Source organism: Lonchura striata, chromosome 7, assembly GCF_046129695.1.
Source record: "Lonchura striata isolate bLonStr1 chromosome 7, bLonStr1.mat, whole genome shotgun sequence".
NCBI lineage: Eukaryota > Metazoa > Chordata > Aves > Passeriformes > Estrildidae > Lonchura > Lonchura striata.
In genome coordinates this window covers 26,743,451-26,765,808 of record NC_134609.1, presented here as the reverse complement: position 1 = coordinate 26,765,808, position 22,358 = coordinate 26,743,451, and the positions used below count along the sequence as shown (strand labels likewise).

The 22,358-nt window shown below is 37.0% G+C and overlaps 1 protein-coding gene across 3 annotated transcripts; it reads left to right on the top strand.

Annotated features, from left to right (window-relative positions):
• Positions 1-3,026: 3,026 nt before the first annotated feature.
• Positions 3,027-21,595, top strand: FAM204A (family with sequence similarity 204 member A). 3 transcript variants are annotated; one of them, XM_021529260.3, is made up of 8 exons: positions 3,027-3,064; positions 3,715-4,025; positions 4,988-5,078; positions 5,634-5,667; positions 6,246-6,348; positions 8,024-8,113; positions 18,658-18,764; positions 19,108-21,595. In XM_021529260.3, the coding sequence occupies exons 2-8, from the start codon at positions 3,792-3,794 to the stop codon at positions 19,157-19,159; spliced, it is 711 nt and encodes a 236-aa protein (XP_021384935.2). In that variant the 5' UTR covers positions 3,027-3,064; positions 3,715-3,791; the 3' UTR covers positions 19,160-21,595. The 3 variants fall into 3 exon arrangements, with proteins under 3 accessions (XP_021384935.2, XP_021384936.2, XP_021384934.2); XM_021529261.2 differs by lacking the exon at positions 3,027-3,064 and adding an exon at positions 3,235-3,599 and having other exon boundaries at positions 6,249-6,348; XM_021529259.2 differs by lacking the exon at positions 3,027-3,064 and adding an exon at positions 3,237-3,599.
• The last annotated feature ends 763 nt before the right edge of the window (positions 21,596-22,358 follow it).

Sequence of the window (22,358 nt, the reverse complement as noted above, 5' to 3'; positions counted from 1 at the left end):
GTTCCACAGGAATCTCAAAGGCATGACTCATTTCATTCATGAGAGTCATTGTTTGGCAAGCCTCCAGGACAGGAATTCAAGTGAGAAAGGAAATTAGATCAGTTGACCAAAAGGAAATAAATCAGATTATTTGAATATTTGCTCAATGGGGAACAGAAAATTGCCATCAGAAAAATCTGACACCAAATCAAGTGTTCGCCACAATAGCAGCCCTCATAAATTTGATGTAGGGACATCAGGGTTCGTCAAAAGGTTGTGCTGCCTTCTGTTTTCTTCTGCAGATAAAAAGACTTTACACATTATTTCAACATAAAAACCCAGCAGTAAGTTGCAAATTCTGATAAGTAGGAAGCAAACTCTTTTGTAGTTTCATCAAGCACTTACTTTGTGAATACAAATACTTCTGGACAGATGAAAGTCCAGCAGGAGCTCTTGCCACCATTTTTCCTATGGAAGAACTTCTGAGAAGTCAGAATTTTTTTTGTAGGAGGACTGAAGATTACCCTGAAAATGTGGCTTTTAAAATGACAATTACATTTAATTTGTAATTATAAAATGCAGTTAATGTGGATATTCAAGTACTTCATTTGTGTGCACCACCAGTGCCATTCTTGCTACAAATTGGTTGTAGATACTAAAAAAGGAACACGATGTTTGGATACAAATTGTGTAATGAAATTAAATTTGCCTTTCTGAAAATGTATCCCTACCAAATATATAAATTTGCAGGTCATAAAGATGTCACACACCTTTTAATTTGTTGAGTGTGTTCAAATTGGGTCACATTAAGAAAATATCATGCAGCCTAATGGTCTAACAACTCACTAGAACAAATGGCAATGAATATCCAGTATCAATAATGTTATTAATTACCAGTTATCTGTGTACCAAATACAACCAATTATTCAATGTAAATAAAATAACTCTCTTAAAAATTGATTTCCCAGATGAGAGGAAAATCTAGTTAGCAAGCTGAGTGTGAAATTTACATGTAGTTCATGAAAAAGTGATTACTTACGGAATTAATTGATTTTAGAAAGGAATCTGAGGATGTAAAATTATGGCATAAAAGGAAAACAATCTGAAGATCTGATTTATGTCCCTGAGAAAGGCATTTAGTGTTCCTTCCATGCACAGCCAATCCCAGAAGCTGGGATCAACCAAGAAATCCCTACTCATAGCCATATTCCCAACTATCCACCTTCATAACCCTTGTCCTTTTCTCATTTCCACAGCTGGGTTATGTTGTGGTTTGGGGCCAGCAATTCCTTTCTCAAAAGTCACATTATCATATTGAGATACAGTTTTCAACCTGTCAAAATGTCGGTGAAAAGTACATCTTCTCACAAATTATTTTGAAGATGGGAAACCTCCTGTCTTTCAGACACATTTCAGTGATGTCAGCCTTGTCTTCATCTTCTCCTTGTGCCTCCCTTCCTGTTGCTCCTTCTATGCAAGATGTTCTTGGTGAATCATATTCAGGCTGCTCTTAAATGGTTAGGTTGTCTGCCTCACCCATGAGAGCTGAAAGGACAATGTGTAGCAGAAACTTAGAGAAAAACAATTCCTTTGCTCTGTGCAGACTTTGCACTTTTGTGGTTTTCTCTTTACCACATTAATCCAAGGCACTACTGAGAACTTTGGAAGGATTTTTCAATTCTTGAAGAGTATGACCCTCACCCATTCTGTCCCAGCATAAACATTTTGGTGTGGCTTAACTACAAGGCTTACTGTTGGAAGAGATGCCACATTCCTTTATGACAGCAAGGATTGCTATACAACTTGAGGCTTGTCCTTCTTCTGAAAGAAGCTCAAGTCTGATGAGGAGCAGCTGAGGGAGTTGGGGGTGTTTAGTCTTGTGAAAAATGCATATTTTATGATTGGCTTTTCACAAATGTTACAATGAATATTATATGTGTAATGTTAGAAAGTTATGCTATATTGATTCTCTTACGTAGTGTGTTAAATGTAGTTTTAGGTTACAACATAATGTTAAAATAGAAAATCTGCGATATAGGATTTGTTACAAGCTCAAGCAAAAAGATGAAATAATCAAGAAACTCTTCACACAAAGATGTCAGCGAAGAGGTCCCATAAAAAGTTACAGCTTCCTTATCAGAAAAGACTTTCTTCCACCTTCTCTCCATCTTTGTAGAACCAACAAGATTAAGAAGTTAACAAAACCCAGAAAAGTTCTTAATTTGCAAAGAATTTATGCATCATGTATGAGATATATAAATATACAACAAGCTATTGTTTTTAAGTTTATTCCTTTGTTCACGAAGTATGCTTTTTGTTACTTAGTATCCAAAAGCATCCAAACATCCATAATTCTTTGCTTTTTATTATCTTATGATTATCCTAACTCTAAACTTTATTACTCTAATTATATTACTATTTTTATAACCATTTTATTATTATTAAACTTTTAAAATTATAAAAACCAAGTGATTAGCGTTTTTCACAGTCTGGATAAAGAGGCTCAAGGGGGACATTATTGCTCTCCAAGACTCCCTGACAGGAGGTTGGAGCCAGAGTGAGATCAGGCTCTGGGAATAAGATACTCCCAGGGAGTAAGAGATTTGATGAGAGGAAATGGCCTTCTGTTGCATCAACTGAGATTAAAGCTGGACATTAGGAGTAATTTTTTCACTAAAAGGGTGACTAAACATTGCAATGGGCTGCCCAGGGAGGCGATGGAGCCACTGGGCCTGGAGGTGACTCCAGGGAAGACTGCATGTAGCACCCGGTGTCATGGTGTGGGGGACACAGCGGCGTTGGCTCGTAAGTTGGACTCGGTTCTCTTAGAGACCTTTATCAACCGAAATGGTTCTGAGACTCTGACAAGTCCACTTTAGCACTCGCTAAATGGTTCTGAGACTCAGACAAGTGCACTTTAGCACTCGCCATCCCTTCCGCCCCGCCGCTCCCCCCTCACGGCGCCGCCGCCATGGCCGCCCCGCCCCGCCCCGGCGCCGCGGCGGCCGGCGCGCCCGCTGATTGGCTGCGCCGCCCCGCCCCGGCCGCGCGCGGGGTGTTCCGGCCGTGCCAAGATGGCGGCCAGGTAAACACGGCCGCGGGCGGCGGGTGCGGAGCGGGCGGCAGCGTGAGGGGCTCCGCGGGGCTCCGCGGGGCCGGGCGGCGGCGTGAGGGGCTCCGCGGGGCTCCGCGGGGCCGGGCGGCGGCGTGAGGGGCTCCGCGGGGCTCCGCGGGGCCGGGCGGCGGCGTGAGGGGCTCCGCGGGGCTCCGGCAGCGCCGCCGGCCCTGCGGGCACCGGCGGGACGGCGAGCGCCGGCTGCCTTCCCCGAGGCCGACGTTGAGCCGCGTTTCTCTTCGCTTCGCTGTCTCCGGAGCTTCCCCCCCTCGCTTCCCGGCCTGCCGCCTCCCCTGCCCGGCTCTCCCCTGCCGCGGCCCGTGGCTGTGCTGTCCCGGGAGCTTGCCCCTGTGGAGGCACGGGAGGCGTTTGCTGCAGTGTCGTCCCCCAGCTGAAAGGAGCTGTAAGCAAACGCACAGGGCCACAACTTTAAAGGACGAGAAGTGGGGGAAGAAAGAGCCAGCAGTCTCAGCATCTGTAATCAAGTTTTCTTCTTTCTAAAATAGTAAGTATTAGCAGCTTTATAATGTCTTGTGTAAAACATGTAATGGTATATATGCAGGAAAAACAAAAATATTTCTGATGACGCGTTTTGCTGGTTCTGTTTCTCCCTTCTGCAGGTTGTTTTTGTGCTGGGATGGGTAACCCGGTGTCTTTGCAGTGACTCGAAATAGTTTGGACTTATGTAAACTGGAAGATGTGGAGTGGGCTGTTACCTCCAGGACTGAATGAAAGTGATGTTGATCTAAGTTCTGATGATGGAGACGAATCACCTGATTCCTGTTCAAAGCAAGACACAAAAGAAGATACTGAAAGAGTTCAGGGGACTGGACAGGAAAGTAATGCCAGCAGTGAACCTCTTCTACCAGTGACAGATGAAGAAAGTGAATCTCAAACGTGCCCTCCGGGAGTTTCTGTGAATATCTGGAATGTATGTATCATTACAGGTCTGCAGATGAGCATAATGCAGTGCAATCAAATAGCCATTTGGTGAGATTGAGAAATCTCAATATGATTTTTAGATTTAAGTAATTCAGGGTTGACTAGTCAATAGACACATCTGAAATTTGATAGAATATGATCTGAGTATACAAACCTTAGATTGTTCCAAGTGAGGTAAACAGGAATTTAGGAAGGAAGTAATGAGATGGTAGTTTGGTGGTGATTGAAAGCACAGCAAAGAGTTGTTATTCCCATACATTTGCATAAAAGTTGTGTTTTCCGTGGTTCGTGGGCTCTGAGCTGCTTGGTAGCTGCTTTCTGCATGGGTAAGGATGCACAGCTCTGTGTTTCAGTCTCTGTGGGTGTGCTGCACACCTGGCAGGTGTGCCCTGCTGTTTGCTGTAGGGGTTAATTGCAAGCATTCAGACTCAAGAGTTCCTTATAACCTCCTGATTTTGCAGTTGTATTTAAAGGCTGGGGAAAACAAAAATCCCTGAAAAAAACCAATGTGTTTAAGGCTTTGGATTCAAAATAAGAATTGGCAAAAAATAATTGCCTTCTTTCATCCTTCAGTCCTTGTAGGTAGCCTGCTGTGCAAGGACCATACTGTCAATAATCTGTGGATTGCAAACTACCAGCTAGGCAATAAAAATACATATTATAGCTCAGGAGTGCACAACAAGCAAAAGTGTGTTCTGTGTCACATCCTATGAGAGAACTGTCAGATCTGAACAGTCCTGGGATGTAGGGAGAACAGAAAGTCAGAGAGAGGTGATGAAAGATGAGCACCAGTTCCAGTTTAACACCATCAGAGCCCCATGGTCTCAATTTATAGACTGGGATGTAATAGATAACACAAGGCACTGTGGGTAATTATACATTTCTCTCTGCAATTTCTTAAAAATGGGGGGAAAATTGAAAATACTGACTTGCTTTTTCATGATCTTGTAGAAGTTTGTGGAGCTTCAGAAGAAACACCGTGAAATGAAAATGCAAGTGAAAGAGGAAAACAGGTGCCGAAAAAGAAAGCACCGCCGAAAAGGTCGTTTTTTAATGATAACCAGAATTTATTTTTTTCCAATGAAGAAGTATCAATACATGATGTTTTGTGGGTTTGATGTTTTTGGTTTTTGAGGGTTTTTTTCTTGTGTTTTTTTTTTTTTTTTTAAATGGAGAATTGTATTCTAGAATTGTATTCATTTTTTAAAGAATTGTATTCTAGGATTTTATTTTTCCACTTGTATGCATCACTTGCAAGGTTGTAGTGAGCTTGCTACATAGAATGCAAGTAATATATTTGTCCTCTTAAAAAGGAGGTAGAACTTCCTCAGTTAATACTGATGTATAATGGTTAAGCGTGTTTCAGTAGTTCTACAAAAATTGCTTTTGCACATTCTGGTTAAAACTTCACAGATATTGCAGGAGTTTCTTACAGCTGAGTGGTTTAAATCCACATGATCACTGGGTAGAAATCCCCGTGTGTTGGTTTTTCAGAGAAAATAAAGGAAATGTGATAAGTTAAAGCTCTTAATTTCATTGGATGCTGTGGGGTATCACTGTGTAATGTTGGATTTTTTTTCTTTTTTTTTTCCCTTAGCAAAACAGAGAAAGACTGATGAAGTGGCTAAAAGGTATAACCAGGTGAATGGGATTACCTGAGATCTCTTAGTATCAGGCAAAACTTAAAATAAGCCTGACCACATCCATAGCCAAAGCCTAGCTTTGAGCATTGCATAAAATATCTTCTAAATTTGTTCAGTGTCTCTGTTGGGCAGGCTGGATTTGTACTAGTGATTGCTTGATGGAGTGTTATTGCTTGATTTTAAAAATCAGCATAAATGTATCATTTAATGTAACTTTTAATAGACTTAATGTTCTTCCTACTTCCTTCATACAAGCTCCTGTTCAGCCTTCTCCTTCTCTCTTTCTTTCTTGGCAGTGTTGGATTTATGGTTAGACTCAATCTTAAAGAGCTTTGTCAACTTAAATGTTTCTATGATTTATCAGCTTGCTTTCGAGATTGTGAAATTAGGTGTACACAAAGGGGGAGGAATAGTTAATTTCACTTCATTTAAAAACGGAATGGATGAAAAGACCATGTCTGCCAAATGGAAGAGTTTATTTTAGCTTTGAAAAGGATATTACAAATTGTGGAAAGGGAAGTGGTTATGGTGCTGACTTGTTTGTTTGTTTGTTTGTTTGTTTTTAGTAGTCAGCAGTTGGAAAATGAAGAGAAATGGAAAGAACTTACACAATACTTTGGAATCAACGATAGATTTGAATCACCTGTGAACAGCAGGGCTCCACAAAAGGTGACTGTTATTACAAAGGGCAGTGCCAGCTTGTGTTTGGCAGTTAAAGAACTTGTCCTTAATTGAGATAGGAATGAAACTGAGGCTATTTGAGAGTAAAAGATACAATCACTCTGAGGAAGGATAATTTTGTGGACTTTTAAAATAAATGTTCTGGAATGTTTGCTGTGCTTTCTTTTAAGACAGTATCCAGGGTTGTTTCCTGTCTGGTTTAGTTTTTTCCTGTTATGAGAGACAGAACACTTCATATGAATTGTGTGACTTTTTCTTTCATTTTACTTCATCATGTTTTTACTTTAAAATGTGTCACATGAATATTTCAGTTGACAGCAGTGGTTGCAAAAATTAAAGGTGCAAACCTAGCATACATTTTGACTGGATTTATAACACAATTTGTTCATAAATATTACTGTGTAACTAGTCATATCTGAACTAATTGTCAGACACGATGGATAAGTTAAGACTCTCACTACATTGTGAGTTTGTGGTAGTGCTGTTGGTTCTATAATACTTCTTATAAAGTTCCCTGTAAGTTCTAGTACATGAAATGTTCAGTTAGCTTCCTTTATGATAATCTTTGTATTTTTCATTTTCTTAACGTAAGTTTCTACATGCATATCATGAAGATTTGTTTGCTTCTTATTTTTGGTGGCTATTTAGTTGTCATTAAAGATGGATCTGGAATGAGGCCCAAACTGTTAAAATGCAGATGGTTTCATTGTAATTTCAGGGATATTATCACTAGTGGAAGACACATCTCACTGTTTTCATATTAACGGAATTTGCCATCACTGCAACTTCCAATTGTGCTTTTTTTTTTTCAACTACCAACTGAAATAATTAAAGTGCTGTGTTTGCAGATCACTGTTTTTCAAGAATTCCATTAGCATTTTCATTTTTATATTTTAAAAAAGTATATGTTATGGAACTGTCAAATGTGTTTTCTTTAGTTCACTAATGTTTAAAATCAGTGAGGCTGTAAATTATCTTTTTTATGAGAGTGAGGTTTTTTGTGCATTTCTGAAGTCAGTGCTACCCTTCTATACTCCACCAAAAATTTACAACCATAGTTTCCAGGAAATGGCTTTTTATTATGTTATTTGTAAGTGTTGCCATTAAACACATTGTTAACATCTGAAAATAAGAAAACAACCCTTAAATCCTGAACATTTTCATTGTTTTCCATAGGGCTGCTAGAATTTTTAATTTATTAACACAGTGGAGTGGCTATGTGCCAGAACTCTGTTTTTTTGGGTAAAGATAAGATCTTAGAACTGTAACGATACAGTGGTAATTGCCATTCTTCATGTTACCTGACACATATATTTCACATTTTGTTTAGAAAGCTCCAGGGATGAAAGAGATAAGCCAGATCTTCAGATGAAATTTTATTGTGACAGGCATAAACTAGCCCGTGTAATTTTTTTAACCTATAGTATTATCTTGCACATAAGGTGGAACTAATGCAATGATTTGTGCTCAGGCGGCCTCTCAGTGAATTCTTAATTATACTGTCCATTACAATACACAGACAGAGTGATTTGTGGTACACACAAATTACAGGTTTATGCAGTGTCTTAAAGAATTTAATGAAAGAAATATTTTTAGAAAGGAGGTACTCCTTTTAAATATGTTCTTTTTCTTCTGAAGGCATTTACCTTTTTTTTTTCTCTAGTCTGGCCTTGAACTGAGCATAGAGAAGTGTGTGGCTGAAGGTGACATTGCCAAGGCTGAGGAGCTGAGTGACAGATTAGCCATTCGTGAGGTAAGTGGGCTGTTAACAAGAGCTCTGAGGGGTCATTTAGTTTTGCACACCTGGACTAAAAGTGTAAATGCTGAGTAAAACAGCATTGAAGGTTGTTTGCAGCATCTTTCCCATTTCCTGAGCAGGCTCCTGTCAGTGATTTCAGAACTTTCCTGCTGATCTAGCAATGCTTGGACAGCTGTAGCTGTGTTTTTGAAAATACATCCATGAACTGTCCCAAGTAACCTTGCTTTAGATCCTTGCTGCTCACTCCTCAACTCAGAAGAATATCTGGTCATCTGTGTTGAGCTTTTGATTTTTTTTCCATGGTGCAAGCCAAGAGAACAGGAGTAGGATGTTCCCTTTCTCTCAGTTCCCTGTGCCTCATAATTTTTTTTGGCATCACCTTGTCTATAAGCTTGGGAAGCCTCAAGACAGGTAGAGATATAGCAAGCCTAGAGCAAATGAGAACACATGGAAAACCAAGCCGTGTGCCAATACTTGTTTTTCTGTGTATTCATGTGGTCAGGAGAAGATTCTTCAGGCTGGAAGAATTCTGAAGAGTGGGAGTAGATGGCTGTCTCTCTGTGCTACTGCTGTAGCCTTAGAATTGTGTTGGATATTTTTTTCTCCTTGTCATAATTGTTCAGTCTGTAAATACATACCTAAAACCAAGTCCAAAGTAACACAGTTTTTCCAAGTTGATAGTTGGTGTACCCGAGTAATTTCATGAAGGCTGTAGTCTGTTTGCTACAAAAGTGGGAGAAAAACATCTGTATGTATGGATCTTAGTGAATAGTTAAAACTGGTGAGGAATCTATCAGATAGCTCTGGTACTTTCATTTAAGCAATTGTTCAATTTGTGCACATAGGATAGGTGGAGGAAGCTGAAATAAAAATAGCTGAAGTCCACAAAGGCTGTTTTCCCCACTGCTAGTTCTGCATGAGGGAGAAAATGCAGAGGAAAACATTAGGATAATAAGATAGTTTAACAGTTTTGAAGCCAGGTAAGAAAAAGTACTATTTCAGTGAGTGGAAATGTGATCTTTTTAAAGTAATCTAAGTAGTAGGATTTAAACTATAAATCTCGATTTACTAAAAAATAATTATATAATTTTTGCTTTCATTCTTTTATCTTGCATATTCTTCCATCTTCACAGAGGTAATGGGAATTTTCTGTCCACTGTATATGCTTGCAAAATTCAAAGGGATTAGGAAAGCAAAGACAAATTTTAGCTGCTTCTCATTCTCATACAAGTATTTTAAATGTTTCTTAAATACAGTGTTTTCAACTAAGCTTTAATGTAAAATTGCAGATTTAAATCTGTTTAATGCAATGTATTACAATATTGTGATGGCTTTAAAAACAGACAGCTTTTGAAGTGGGAAATACAGTTCTTAAGCTTCTCTGAGGTTAGGTAAAAGTAACTGTTCCTCAGTGAGTGTTCTTACAAAATCATTAAACTCCTCCCTTTAGTCACTCAGGGCAGTTTTTAATGACTAGACTATGACTAGACTCTTATCTGCCTTGTCACCAGTGATCACAAAACTTCAGTCTGCAACGATAACAGCTATTGACAGTGGTAGGGATGTGTCCTGATGTTCCCTTTAAGTCTGACCAGCTTCTGACTGTTTTATTACCTTTCATGTGTACAACATGAAAAACACTTGCTGTTCTCCTTCACAAATGTCATTATCCCATCTCCTCTAAAGTGGTTGGAGTATTATAATCAATAAAACATACTGAGGTTCTAGTGCAAATTGTTTGACTATAAAAACAAATTAATGTAAGAAGTTTCAAGGTTTTGTAATATTTATGATAAACTGTTATCTGATTTTGGTAGCCATGGGATTATACAACATCTAGCATATCCCAGGTGCTACAGCAGTGTATTATTATTTGTGGAACATTAGCTTCAAATTGTTGACTTTCAAATATTAGCATGTTGTAATTCTGAAAACAAAATGCTTGAAACATTATTAGTATTCACAACCTTGACTTGGTTTTGGTTAAGTGGGTTTATCTGAACAAATAATACGTTGAAAGAAGGGAAACTCAAATGACTGGCTTGATCTCTCATGAGGAGTTCTGTTGAGGCAGAATCCATGTGAATTCACTGGGGTTCTCTGCTCTTGTAGAGATGTGCTCCATTGCTCACTGCAAGGTTCATTTTTCTTTGTGATTTTCAGAAGCTTTTTTTTTTAATGGATCTTTTAAAATACTTTTTTTCCTAAGGAAATTTTTCTAACAGTGACTGTTTCAGTGAAGAGCTATAAAAATTTGAGAATTTGATTATGGAAGAGGCTGGTTGAACAGTCATTGTTTTGTATACAAGTACACTTAATAAAATACTGCTTTCATGTTGTATTCATTCAATTGCTACTTTTTTTCTCTTAGCAGTTTACAGAAGTGTTGATTTTATTATACAATGCCTCTAAGAAGTGAGTTAGTTTTTAAATAATATGGCTATTTGTAAACCTCTAACTTCCAAATGCAACACAGCTCTGTGAGCAAGTCAGGCATGGAACTGCACTGTGGCTGTATTGAAGTGCACCACTTCTGAAGTCTGGAGTAATAAATGGATGAATTATTGTTCTTTTATCTCAACTTCATCTCTTTATGTATAGTTTTCATTTTTCTTGAGCGGTGTTACAGGGCTGGGGACAGGGAGTGTGTGAGAAACAGCTGTCTGGTGTTTGGGGTGCAGCCCCCCTTGCAGCCATGTGAGAAATGTTCAGTGGGTAGGTGTTCTTTTTGAAATCAGGTGTATGGGGTTTTAATCGGCACCATTTTCTTTTGCAAGAAGCAGTGACTGGAACCTGCTGATAAAGCTTTTGCTTTGAGGCACAGATCCCAGAGTTCTTACAGCCGTTTCCTGCCTTAATAAGTGAAACTAATTTTTGATGTATAACATTTATAAGCCTGTGAAACTGATAGGGCAGCTTCAGTATTTAGAAAAATGAAGCCAAAAATAAACAGATGATGAGTATATACAGTAGAAATATGTCCTGAAAAGCAAAGGAATGTCAAAATGATGCTGTCAATATCCTGTCGTTGTGATACAGTGAGGAAAGGTTTTTTAAAATCAGATTCATTTAAAATCACTGATGACTTAGGCAATATGCATAATCTAGCAGCTGTCAGTGCATCATGGAATTTTGCATTCTAAAAACCTAAATGATACTGCTTTAAGGTTTTGGGTCTTCAGGTTCTTTAAGGAAACTTGTTGCAGGTTCTTTAAGGAAAATGCTACTGCACTGCATTAAATGAGGCTTTGGGCAATATATTATTTGTTGTTTCCTTTGCTTTGACAAATACACACAAATGCTGATTTTAAAACAAAGCTTCTCACTCCAGGACCATTCAAGATTTTGGAGTGAGAATTAGAACTTGAATGTCTCCTGCATAAGCCTGTATTTACTGGTGGCTGCATGGGTGGATTCATATGTAGCTTTTGAGACTGGCTGGTGTGTTCACCCTTTTTTTTTTGGCAGTTGCATTTCTGTTATGAAAATGAACTGTAGGTATTACACTGCTGAATATTTTGTCTAATCTCTGGGCAAACCTCGCTGCCAAGTGTTACCCCTTGTCTCCTGCTGTCAGTCAGCAGGGTAGATCTCTCCCTGTGGCATCTTTGGCCATCCCCACATTCTCTTGTGGGGTATTCTGCTTCCCTGAGAGGTCTGGTGATCAATTTAAGTTCTTGATTTCATTAATTTATACACAAATGAACTTTTTTCCTGAAAAAAATATGGGCATCTCTGCATTATGGTGTGGAGAATAATTTAGGCCTTCAGTAACTGTTCCTGCAGCTTCTGGCTGGGGCACCTCAGTGCTGTGATGCAATTACAGTGTCCAAGATCAACACTGCTTTGATAAATGTGTTGAGCAGCAAAATAATTTAGGTGGGTCATATTCCTTAATTCACCGTAGAGCTTCCAGAACAGTTAGACTACTGAATTATTTCTTTAATACCTGCAGTACAGTACTATTAGTATTTAAAAAATGAGCAATTCATTGCAGTGTGCATGGTACAATATGCACAGTTAGTGTTTATTACTGTAATCCAGTAGCTGTCTTTGTTATCACATTCCAGGGCTTCCAGCATGGGCAGAGTCCTTCATGTTTTATAGCTGTGCTTTTCAGATGTAGTCTGGCATACCTAAAGCTGTTGTTTGAACATTGCATTTAAGGATGATTTATTTAACTTGAGAGATGCCAGTAGAAATGTTAATGTGGGAGTTACCCCAAAAAATCTGAGCCTTTTAGAATGAAAGTTATTAAGAGAATAAAGTTCATGTGAACACTTATCTGGAAATGACATAATTTTTTGGTGATGCCTTAGGGTAGGATAGCTGGGATGTAATAGTAGCAGATACTTAGCATATGGAGCTAGGAAGAGACACTTGGAATTATGTCAACTTCTTAGTGCTTTGTAAGATTTTTCTGGAATTCTATCTTGAGATGTAATTAAATTGTTCCTACTGTGTTAGTGGGAATCCACCTAGATTTTTTTTGAAAAATAAATGTTGATAAATTAAAGCACTGTGACTGTGCATAGCTGGATGTGTTTATCCCTTTGAGTAAGGATGGTATGTGCAGATGTCTGGTAATTTCACTCTGCTATAAATAAGTTGCAATTTGGAGTGGTACTTGTAAAAATTATTTTCATAGCTAAACCAAAAAAAATCTTAAAAGATTCTCCACTTTCGCTCCTTAAATTCCTCCTTGAGAAAGAGGTTTTTTTATAGTACTTCTGTGATCAAATCATGGTTTGGTGTCTCAAAATGCAGAATACAGATTTCTTACGGCTTTAATACTATGAGAAATAATCTGACTAAAGCCCAAACTTTGCACTTATTGGTGTTTTTTGTGTGAACTGCCTGGTAGGCAGGTGCCACATTGTCTAAGAACACATTAGCCTGAGGACTGTAACTTGAACACAATTGACCATATTAGACTTACCTGTCAAAAGTAAGTTTTAAAATATTTTGTAATTTAATGTGCCAAATTGCTGTAGCACTTGTCAGTCTCTAAATACCTCAGACTTTTTGACAGCATTTCCTAAGCACCTGGCTTAGTGTCTTCTGGCATTTTGGGGAAAGATTTAAAAAGCTGCAATTTATATGGACACTGGTATTTAATCAAATTTAAATGAAATATCTACATTGTAATTGGTGAAATTAATTGGCTATTCACTGGAATATCATCCTCTTGTTACAGCAAGATCAGTCCTGCTGTCGTCTTTAAAATTTGATGCATCAGTTTTGACCATTTTCTCATGATCAAATTAGTATCTCCTGTCTGCAAGTAACCTCTACTCATATGAATTAGAAATGGAAGTACACAAGGAAGTTTGTTGGTTATAACTGCTGAAAACAATTCTGGAAACTGGTTTCCATGTGAGAATCCAGGTAGGAAATGGTTGATTTTGATGACCTTACTGTCAGAGGTGGACAGGAGTTAGTACTTGATGTTATTCTGTTGGTAAAATGAAATTTCTAAGTTCGGTGCAATGTTCACAATTTCTCACAGTGTTTTTAGGTACCTGAAGTGGTGCAATTTTATATGGAGTGTAACCAAGCACAAATTAACTTGGAACTCTTGTTGTGGAAGAACTGCCCCTCCCCACCCCCCCGCCAAAAAAAAAAAAAAAAAAAGGTTTTTTTATCTGTGAAGGATTTCCTTTCTTACCTTAGTGAAGGTGTTTCCAAATACTCCTCTTCATTGAGGTGGTTTTCTTCTAACCTTTGGAATATGGCAGGGTTATCACCTAGAATTACATTCTTATGCTCCCTTAATTATGTATATCTTTTCCTTAACAAACCTTAAAAAAAGATTTCAGATGTTACAAGTCTAATTAAAGAGACAGACAAAGCACAGTTTATACTGTAGATTTTTTCTGCAGTTCAATTAATCAGCATGTTTTCTCTTTTAATTAAAACCATTTTAGTAAATTAAAGCCCACAGCAAAACACATATATAATTTGTTTGTAATTAGCTCTTAATTGGTGGTAGTTGAAGCTTAGCACCCTTGGTTTCTTTCTTCATGATTGCCATTTTATTAGCAGCCAGTCATTAATTAATCTTTTTTTCTAATTAGCTTATAAAACTGTTGATGGCACATTATTGTAAATGTGATTTTAAGTTCAAAGCTTGTTAATAAGCTTTCTTACTTAGAAGAACAGAGATAAAGAAATTGCTGAAAACAGTACTACAGTTCTTTTTTTAAAACTGCCTTTGTTATAAGGGGGCTCTGTAAAGCATCTAACAGCTTATGGTTAATTTTTTAATGCTGTGTTTTCTCGTGAATGGAGGAAGTTACTTGCATTTAAATGTTGAAGTCTAGCAAAGAGCTTAATATTAGAACAGTTTTCTGTCCTTTTTCCATTACTGTGTCATCCAAATATAATGTGATGTTGTAATACACAGCATAAAAATACAACAAAGGTATTACAAAGTATTTTAAAGGGGAAGTTGAGCACATCATTGAAAGGGGACAATTTTCACTGCAAAATCCACTCGGTATTCTTGTTTGCTTTATATATTTTATATACGTCAGCAATGGATAACATTCCATAACATAAAAGGAGAAAATCATTGCTAGAGGCAAGCCTGAAATAACTAGATTCATATTTGATGAGAAACTGTAACACTATATTAAAAGGCTGTTTGGCTTCTCTGCTATGATCATAGGATATTTCAGGACCTGTTTGAATATAGATGTTTTGTGGGAGCTTTTGTAGGTTTAATATTTGGTATTTCATACCTCAGTATTTCTGGAGCAGTTCTTGATTCCGTTGTCTCGTATTGTTCAGCATTTACGTTTTACAGTCCTATCTTAAAGACAAGTCTTTGCTTTGTGATATTTAATGTTAAATGTCCTGATTTGCAGGGAAGTTTTCTGGAAGTTACAGTAGATTCAGTTGCAACTTAATGAAAATGTTTACTCTTCTGCCTGAACTTTACATTCTATTTCAACTTCAGCCATTTCTTTGCTTGTTTTAAAAGTGTTTTATGATGCTATGCAAGAAACACTAGAAAGGGATAGCTGACAAGGAAAAAATTAAAAATTGGATAAAAAGTAAATGAATAATGTCATATTACTAAAAAGATGAGAGGCTAATTTGTGCCGACTTTTTGCTAATTTTGTTCAAGCCTCAAAATGAGGAGCTGTCACCCGTTCTGTGTAGCACTGATGACAGTGCCAATGATCCATGAAATAAGCTGCCGCTGGCTTTGTTCTGATAAGAATGAACAAATCTGCACAATGTACGGCTCCCAGAATCTCATTTTCATACTTGCATGCAGGCTAAAAGAAATAAGCTGTTTGCAGGCTTGATTAATCAGACATTTGAGGGTTTTTTGTCTCTTTGATCTCTTTCGTCTCCTAGGTAACTTGCTTGACATTAATGTTGAGCTTGAGTAAAGACAATCAGGAATTGTAGACCAAACTGATATAAAAATTAAAGACCTTAACACTTTAAGTACTCCAGTAATGGTTCCGCTTTACTTCAGAAAACATCTGTTTTCATTTAATTAAAGAACAAAAGAGAATGGCATAAATATTTTTCGTAGAGACCTGTTATTCCATAAAAAGTTAAAGTATGATAATTGGTATTTTTAAATAAATGCCTTGAAAGTGTTCAAAAAGAAGCAAAGCTTCAGATATTTGTTACAAGGTAACAATTTCAGATGAGTATGAAATTTTCATTTATGCTACATTAAACATCTAGAGTAAGATATTTGACATGATTATTGGTCAACTTCAAAATGGAAAGGGCTTTGCCCTGTCGAAACTAAGTTGTTTTTCAAGTTTGTCACAAAATACAAATATATATAGTGTTACAAGGATGAACCATTATATCAGCTTTACTACCCAGTATGATTTACACACTTTAAACCTGTAAAATTGAAAGGAATTTAAAAAAAAAATGTCGCAGTGCGTTTGCTTGAGGTTATGCAGACGCTTTTACAAATCTTCCAAGTGGCTGTAAAGATGAATGCCTCAAGGGTCTAGCCAGGGCCCTGCTTTTCCAACCAGCTAAAGCCCTTATCTTAAATCCAAGCAAAGTACCATTAATCTTTTTGAAAGACCTTTTATGGCTTTTAATATATCCCAAATTAGAACATTTTACACCCTTGGTTCCTGAAATATGGTGATAAAAAGCCTTTAGAGCTTAATTTTCCTTACTGCGTGCTCTGACCAATTTGCAGTTCTTTGTGATAATGTTTAGACACCTTAATTAAAATGCAGCAAAATATTGGATGTTCTATATGGAAAATGCTGATACTTTGACTACACAAGAAATTGTTGTATATATTTTTATTCATGCTTTCTTACTTCTTTTAAGATTGTATTTTATTGAGTTATCTGATGACCTGAAATGTTAGTATGTTTTTTTTATTTTTTAATGTAAAATCCCTTGACCAAGCTTTTATGGATTTCTTCTGGGAGCGAGCAGGGACTGAAGATGCATGTCTGGGTTTGGGTGGGAGCAGAAGACATTTAATCTGACTAAAATGTTTGTGTGTGTTTATATGCAACATTTGTTTTCATATCTTGAAAATTTGACTCTATGTAGCCTAGAAACTGTAACAATGCTGCAAAATGCTTCTGCTTTTGCTTGCACATACACTGCAGAGGATCTTATTATCCCATTTTTTTCTGCACTTTTCAAAGATGGAAGAACTCATTCTGTCTTCCAAAAAAATGCAGATGAAAAGGTTTTTCTGCAGCACTTGTTTAGAGCACACCTGTGTATATTTGTGTGTGTGCAAGTGCTCAATAAACCACTAGAATATATTTTAAGGAGATTCTGTTATTCATCACACAAAAGTTAATTTTCAAGTGTGTTAGGAGGTAAAATACCTCTAATAAAGGCATGGTTCTGCTGACTGACTTCAGCCATTGGTTTGCTCTGTTGTTTAAATTAATAATTACTACTGTTTCAATTTAAAAGTAAACATTTTTTGAGTATTTTAGGTGAGTTTTCTTAAGCATTTTTATTGCAATTATATTAAGGTTAATAGCTGCCCTTAAATATTAAGTGACAATGCAAATAAAAGAATGTTATGTTTTAGTCTTTGACCTGAAATTTAGCAGTTCAGATGAATTACTGTTAATAAAAAATGTTAATGCTCAGGGGAAAATTACATAGATAATATAAAAGTTTTGAAGTAGCTGGTCACAGTATTTTGTTAAACTGTTAGGCTCAGCTCCTAACTGCTTGTGCTGCCAGCATTTAGAGCCTCAAACAAAGCACAAGCTGAGTTGTGCTTGCTGCCTTTCCTTAAAGGCTGCTTTCTTCATTCTTGAAGTCTGAGAAGACCATAAGGTAGAATGTCTTGTAGTCATGCTGGTTTGGGTTTTTTAGGTTTTTTTTTTGCTTTGTTAACAAAATGATCACCTACCTATTGTGTGTTTGATGGGATAATTGTGGAAAATGTGTCAGTGCATCTACACGTGCAGATGTGTTCTTGAGTTCTTTCTCATCTTACCTGCATAAAGCATTTCCCAGAATAAATATTTGTCTGTATAGATGGTGTACATTATTCATTTATATTAGCATTAATAGTGGAACTTCAGCCAAGGTGTTAAAGAGTATTCTTTCCCTTGTGTCTCCTGTTCTTTGATGCTCCCATGCCATTTTGGGGGGCACTTAGAATATGCACTCAGAAACTGTTTGCTAATTTCAAGAGGTTTTGGTGTGAATTGTAAGAAAACCCGTTTGCCCACATCAGTTTGTAGCAATTTGAGGTAAATGAGTTGCATGTTTGTCTTGGAGAACAGCAGAACTTCGGAGAACAAATTCTTTAACAACTCATCATGTCAAGTTAAGGCAGCAACCATGAAATGCAGCTACAAGTTACAAATGCTGATAAGGGAAATAAACTGCTCATAGTTCACTGTATCTTCTTCCATCTTTTTTGCTTTACTCTTCCCTGCCTTTCACTCCTGCACTTGACATTCGCTAAAGTGAATTTAATTCTCACAGTTTGCATCAGTTTATGGAAGTGGTACTCACCTACATGGAAAGCTGGCATATTGCACCCTTGCTATCTAAAATCTTACAATGTGGAGATAAACACGAAGGATACTGCATCTTTTATTGTTGGACAGACTGATTAAACTGAAAAATGTGTAATGGTAGCAGCTCTTCCTGTAGAAAAATGTACTTTTGGGTGGATTTTGGACCTGATTCTATTGTGTTAGCATAGCTGAAGTCACAGACTGGTACGAAAAATGGAGACTGTGTATTTGGATATGTTTGTCTATATAAAACAAACAAAAGGATCCAGTGAGCTGTTACTCTTGCTTTTGGTTTTAAAAATGAAGGATTTAGTGAAAAGGATTGCTTGCCCCAGGGTCCTACACTTTTTTGTTTCCCTCAAGAGACGTTTGTCCAGTCTAATAGTCCATCATCAGCCTAATATTTGAAAGATATTTTAGTATCTATTGACTTTTGAGAAACAATATCAGACCAAGTAATTTGTGAGGCTTAAATTTCATATGAGCCATTTGCATCTAATCAGTTTTCCTTTGTTCCTTTTCATGTCTTAGCTTGGTGTGAAAATTGCCAAAGCTGCCGCTTGCCGCAACTTTGTAAAAGCCAAGCAAGAAGCAGAGGCTGCCCAAGAAGCTCAAAAGAAAAAGAAGCTTGCTTGGGGGTAAGTCATTTGAGTATGGAATTAAACATTTGTGGTTTCATTGGCACTAAGTGGGTACAATACAATCTCAGTTAAATGTTTTTTTAGTTGAAATAGGCTTGTGCTAATCTTATTTGTTTAGTTTAACCTTGCTGGGTTTTGGTGGGCTTTTTAGGAGTGTATCAGACTTAAGTACAGAGGCTTTATCAGAAAGAAAGTGGTGGTTGTATGGCTATATTTGTCTTCATGTCTTTATAACAGTATTAAAAATAAGTTATTTTTATAGTTGTTAAGAATAATATGATTAAATACCTGAAACACATAGCCGCATCATTCCTAATGTGAGTTTTGTGTTCCATTTCAGATTTGAAGCCAAGAAAAGATGGGAAACAAAAAGCAACATGGGATACATGTAGCCCATCCTATTTTCCTCAGGAGTCAAATACCTGTTGTTACTTGAAGAATTTTGGTGGACAATTTATTAAATCTAAACATAAACCCCCCCAAAACAAAACACATCAAATGCCTGGTATTTATCCTAATGCTTTTAAACTGCACTACCTTGCTTTGTCACTGTCTTATAAATAATACAGAAAAAATACAATCTGAACGTCAGTACTGTGTTAAATTTTCCTCCTGGATATGAAACCTAAAGATAATGCATTTCAGGTTGAATTTGGAGTCTGGTAGAGAATTCTCTGAAGTCGAAATAAAATCTTTGGTCCAAATGTGTTTTGTGCTGTACTGCAATTATAATGTGTGGGCATAAGGAGAGAGGGGTGTGTTGCTTCTGATGCTACATAGACTTAATGCAGTGTTTTCTGCTTGTAAATTGGGGGAAGACACTAAATAAAGAGCAAACCCAACTTATCTTTTTGAAACCAAGGATATTTATAGCCTTAATAAATATAAACACACACACAAAAAAAAAGCCTAAAAGTCATGGAAGGATCTAGTACTATTGGTCATATCCTGGTTCTTCATAATATTTCAGATTGCCAGTTTTCTTTCCTTCCTAATAACACAGGTTTTAAAAGTCCCAGATAAAAAATATATAAATACATATCTTGGAAAAATATCTGAACTGTTACGTTGTAAAGTTAACTGCACCCAAGATACAAATGTAGATTTTACTCCAAGTCAAATGTTTTACAGATCAATTATGATTTGAATGTTTATGTTATAAGATTATAACAAGAATTGATGATAATATTTCTTCAAAATTATTCTCAGTGAAAAGTAAGTACACATTCAAAACTAATAACTTTCTTCCCTGAAGCTCTTGCATATATGTTTAGTTACCACAATGCCTGAATTGAATTGGTAATGTAAATGTCAGTTATTGTTAACCAAGATTAATATGTTTCAGGCCAAAGGTATGGTATTAGTGTAATGGTGATTTACTGTGTAAGTACTTGGGGCTAAAACAACTTGCCAACAAATAGCAATTTGAAGTTTTACGGCAGCAATTCGAAGAGTTCAGGTTTGCAGTCCAAGATGGAATAGTGCATTTTTGTTCATTAGCCCTTAGGATATTTGATTCTTTTTTTTTAAATCGTATTTCTTTCGCACAGATGAGAGTTTGCAATATGGTAATCTGCAGTTAGCTGTAATTAGTTATGATGACAGAGTTGAATACAATTGCCAGGATTGTAAATTAGGGGCTGATTTGGTTTCTGCAATATAACATCATAAATCTCACACTATGGTTTACAAACTACTTTGCTTTGCAAACTTTTGTGTGGAAGGAAGCAAGTGCTATCTCTAGTGAAGTGATTGTAAAGGTGAATTGCATGTTTGCACGTGTATACACACAGGTTACACCATGACCCTACATCAGGATCTTTCCATTCCAAATGTTCCTGTCCAGAAGTTACAGGCAATCGGTCCATAATTGCTGGGGGTTTTCTTAAGGATCTGAAAGATGGGTTAGATACAGTTGACCTTTGTTATGTACTGAAAAATAGAATGATAATTAATGCCAAACACACCAGCAGCATTCCATTAAACTTTTTAAAGTATCATTTATTAAATAAGCTATTTTCTCTTTTGCAGTAATTGCTCTTAAGATTAACAGTATTTGTCAAATCAAGATCGTGATCTAATTTCAAGGATCAGTGTTCTTTTTTTTGAAAATGCGCTTTAACAGAAACCCAAGCCCTCAAAAAACAGCTATTGCCCAGCTACCTGTAATATTTTAGATTAAATCAATTAGTTTTATGTTAGGCCATTCAAAATGGAACTGTTTAGGTAGTATGCAGAATATTTGCATCGGGTCACTTGTGTGATTAATTTAAAAATGACCACATTTCAAACCTTTTTATCCACCTAAAATGTTTGCTTAAAATATTAGTTGATTTCCACATTCCAAAATCTCTTAACAGGGAAAATACAAAGGCTTAATACAGCTTTATAGAGTTAATATAAATACATAAGAAATAGATTAATAGAGAACTGTATCTTTAATAATCTTCCTAAATTGCTGGTCTGTTTTTAAATGTCTTGCATTGTGCTGGCACCTCTTTTTTTTTTGAGTTGTTTTGATCTGTGATGTAAATTTTGTCCAAGCAAGTAGAAGTGTATTCTGAGACTTAATGTTTCCTGTTTAACAGTGTTAAACCAATCCAAATGCTTGTTTTAGTTAACTGAAAGTTTTTTAATCAGCTTAAATATACAACTTCTTACACTGATCTAAATTTGAGATGTAATAATAATTCTTTTAGCAGATGAAAAGTTTGCACTATCTCCTTGTTTAACTGAAATTACTGATCTAGAGAAATGTACTTAAATTATAAGTATCAGTACCAATCTGTTGTGATGCCAGATATTTATTAAAAGTTCATTTGATGCTATCTTGAGTTGGGCAACAGTTCAAAAGCAGCCCTCCCAAAATGCTTCCTCCCTCTGAGAAGTCCTGAAAAACATAAATGCATGCACTGCTTTTACCCCAGTTTTTTTCCTCTACCACAGTTTTACCCAACATCAGTCATGGTACTCTCTTGGATATCCTGAATAGCCTTAAGTATTTTGAGGGGAAAAATTGTGTAGCTTCCCAAGTGTGGCTGTTTGGAGTAAACCAAGTACCTGGAAAGTAGACTGTGCTCTCACAATTTCTGTGTGAGAAATCGTTGTTTGAGCAGGGCTGTCTCTGGAGCATCCTGGCCTGCTCCAGCCTCGCTGTGTTGTGGGCCAGGCTTTGTCAGTCTGGCCTCTGAGCTGGGCTTGTCACCCAGCTGCTGTGCCAGGCTGAGGCCTTTGCTTTGGGGTTTTCAGCAGCCCTGACCGTGTCGGGTTGGGTGGCTCTGCACCATGTCACTGAGCACTGTTGGTGCTCCTTGACCACTTCTCAGGGTGCCATGTCTTCCTTTCTGCTCCCATCTCATATGCTTGCAGTACTGTTGTGTTTTAAGGCCTACACAAGAAATTCTTTTATCAGCTCCTGTGATAAAATACAGTCAGTTTGAAGTTTGACAACAGCATACTAATACAATTACTTGTGTTTCTTAATGCTGCATTCCTGAGCTCCTTAACCAAAGAGTGGCTGCAGGGACAGTTTGACAGATAAAAACATATATATAGTTGTTAGAGTTTTAATAGTTTTTTGCCTGCAACCAT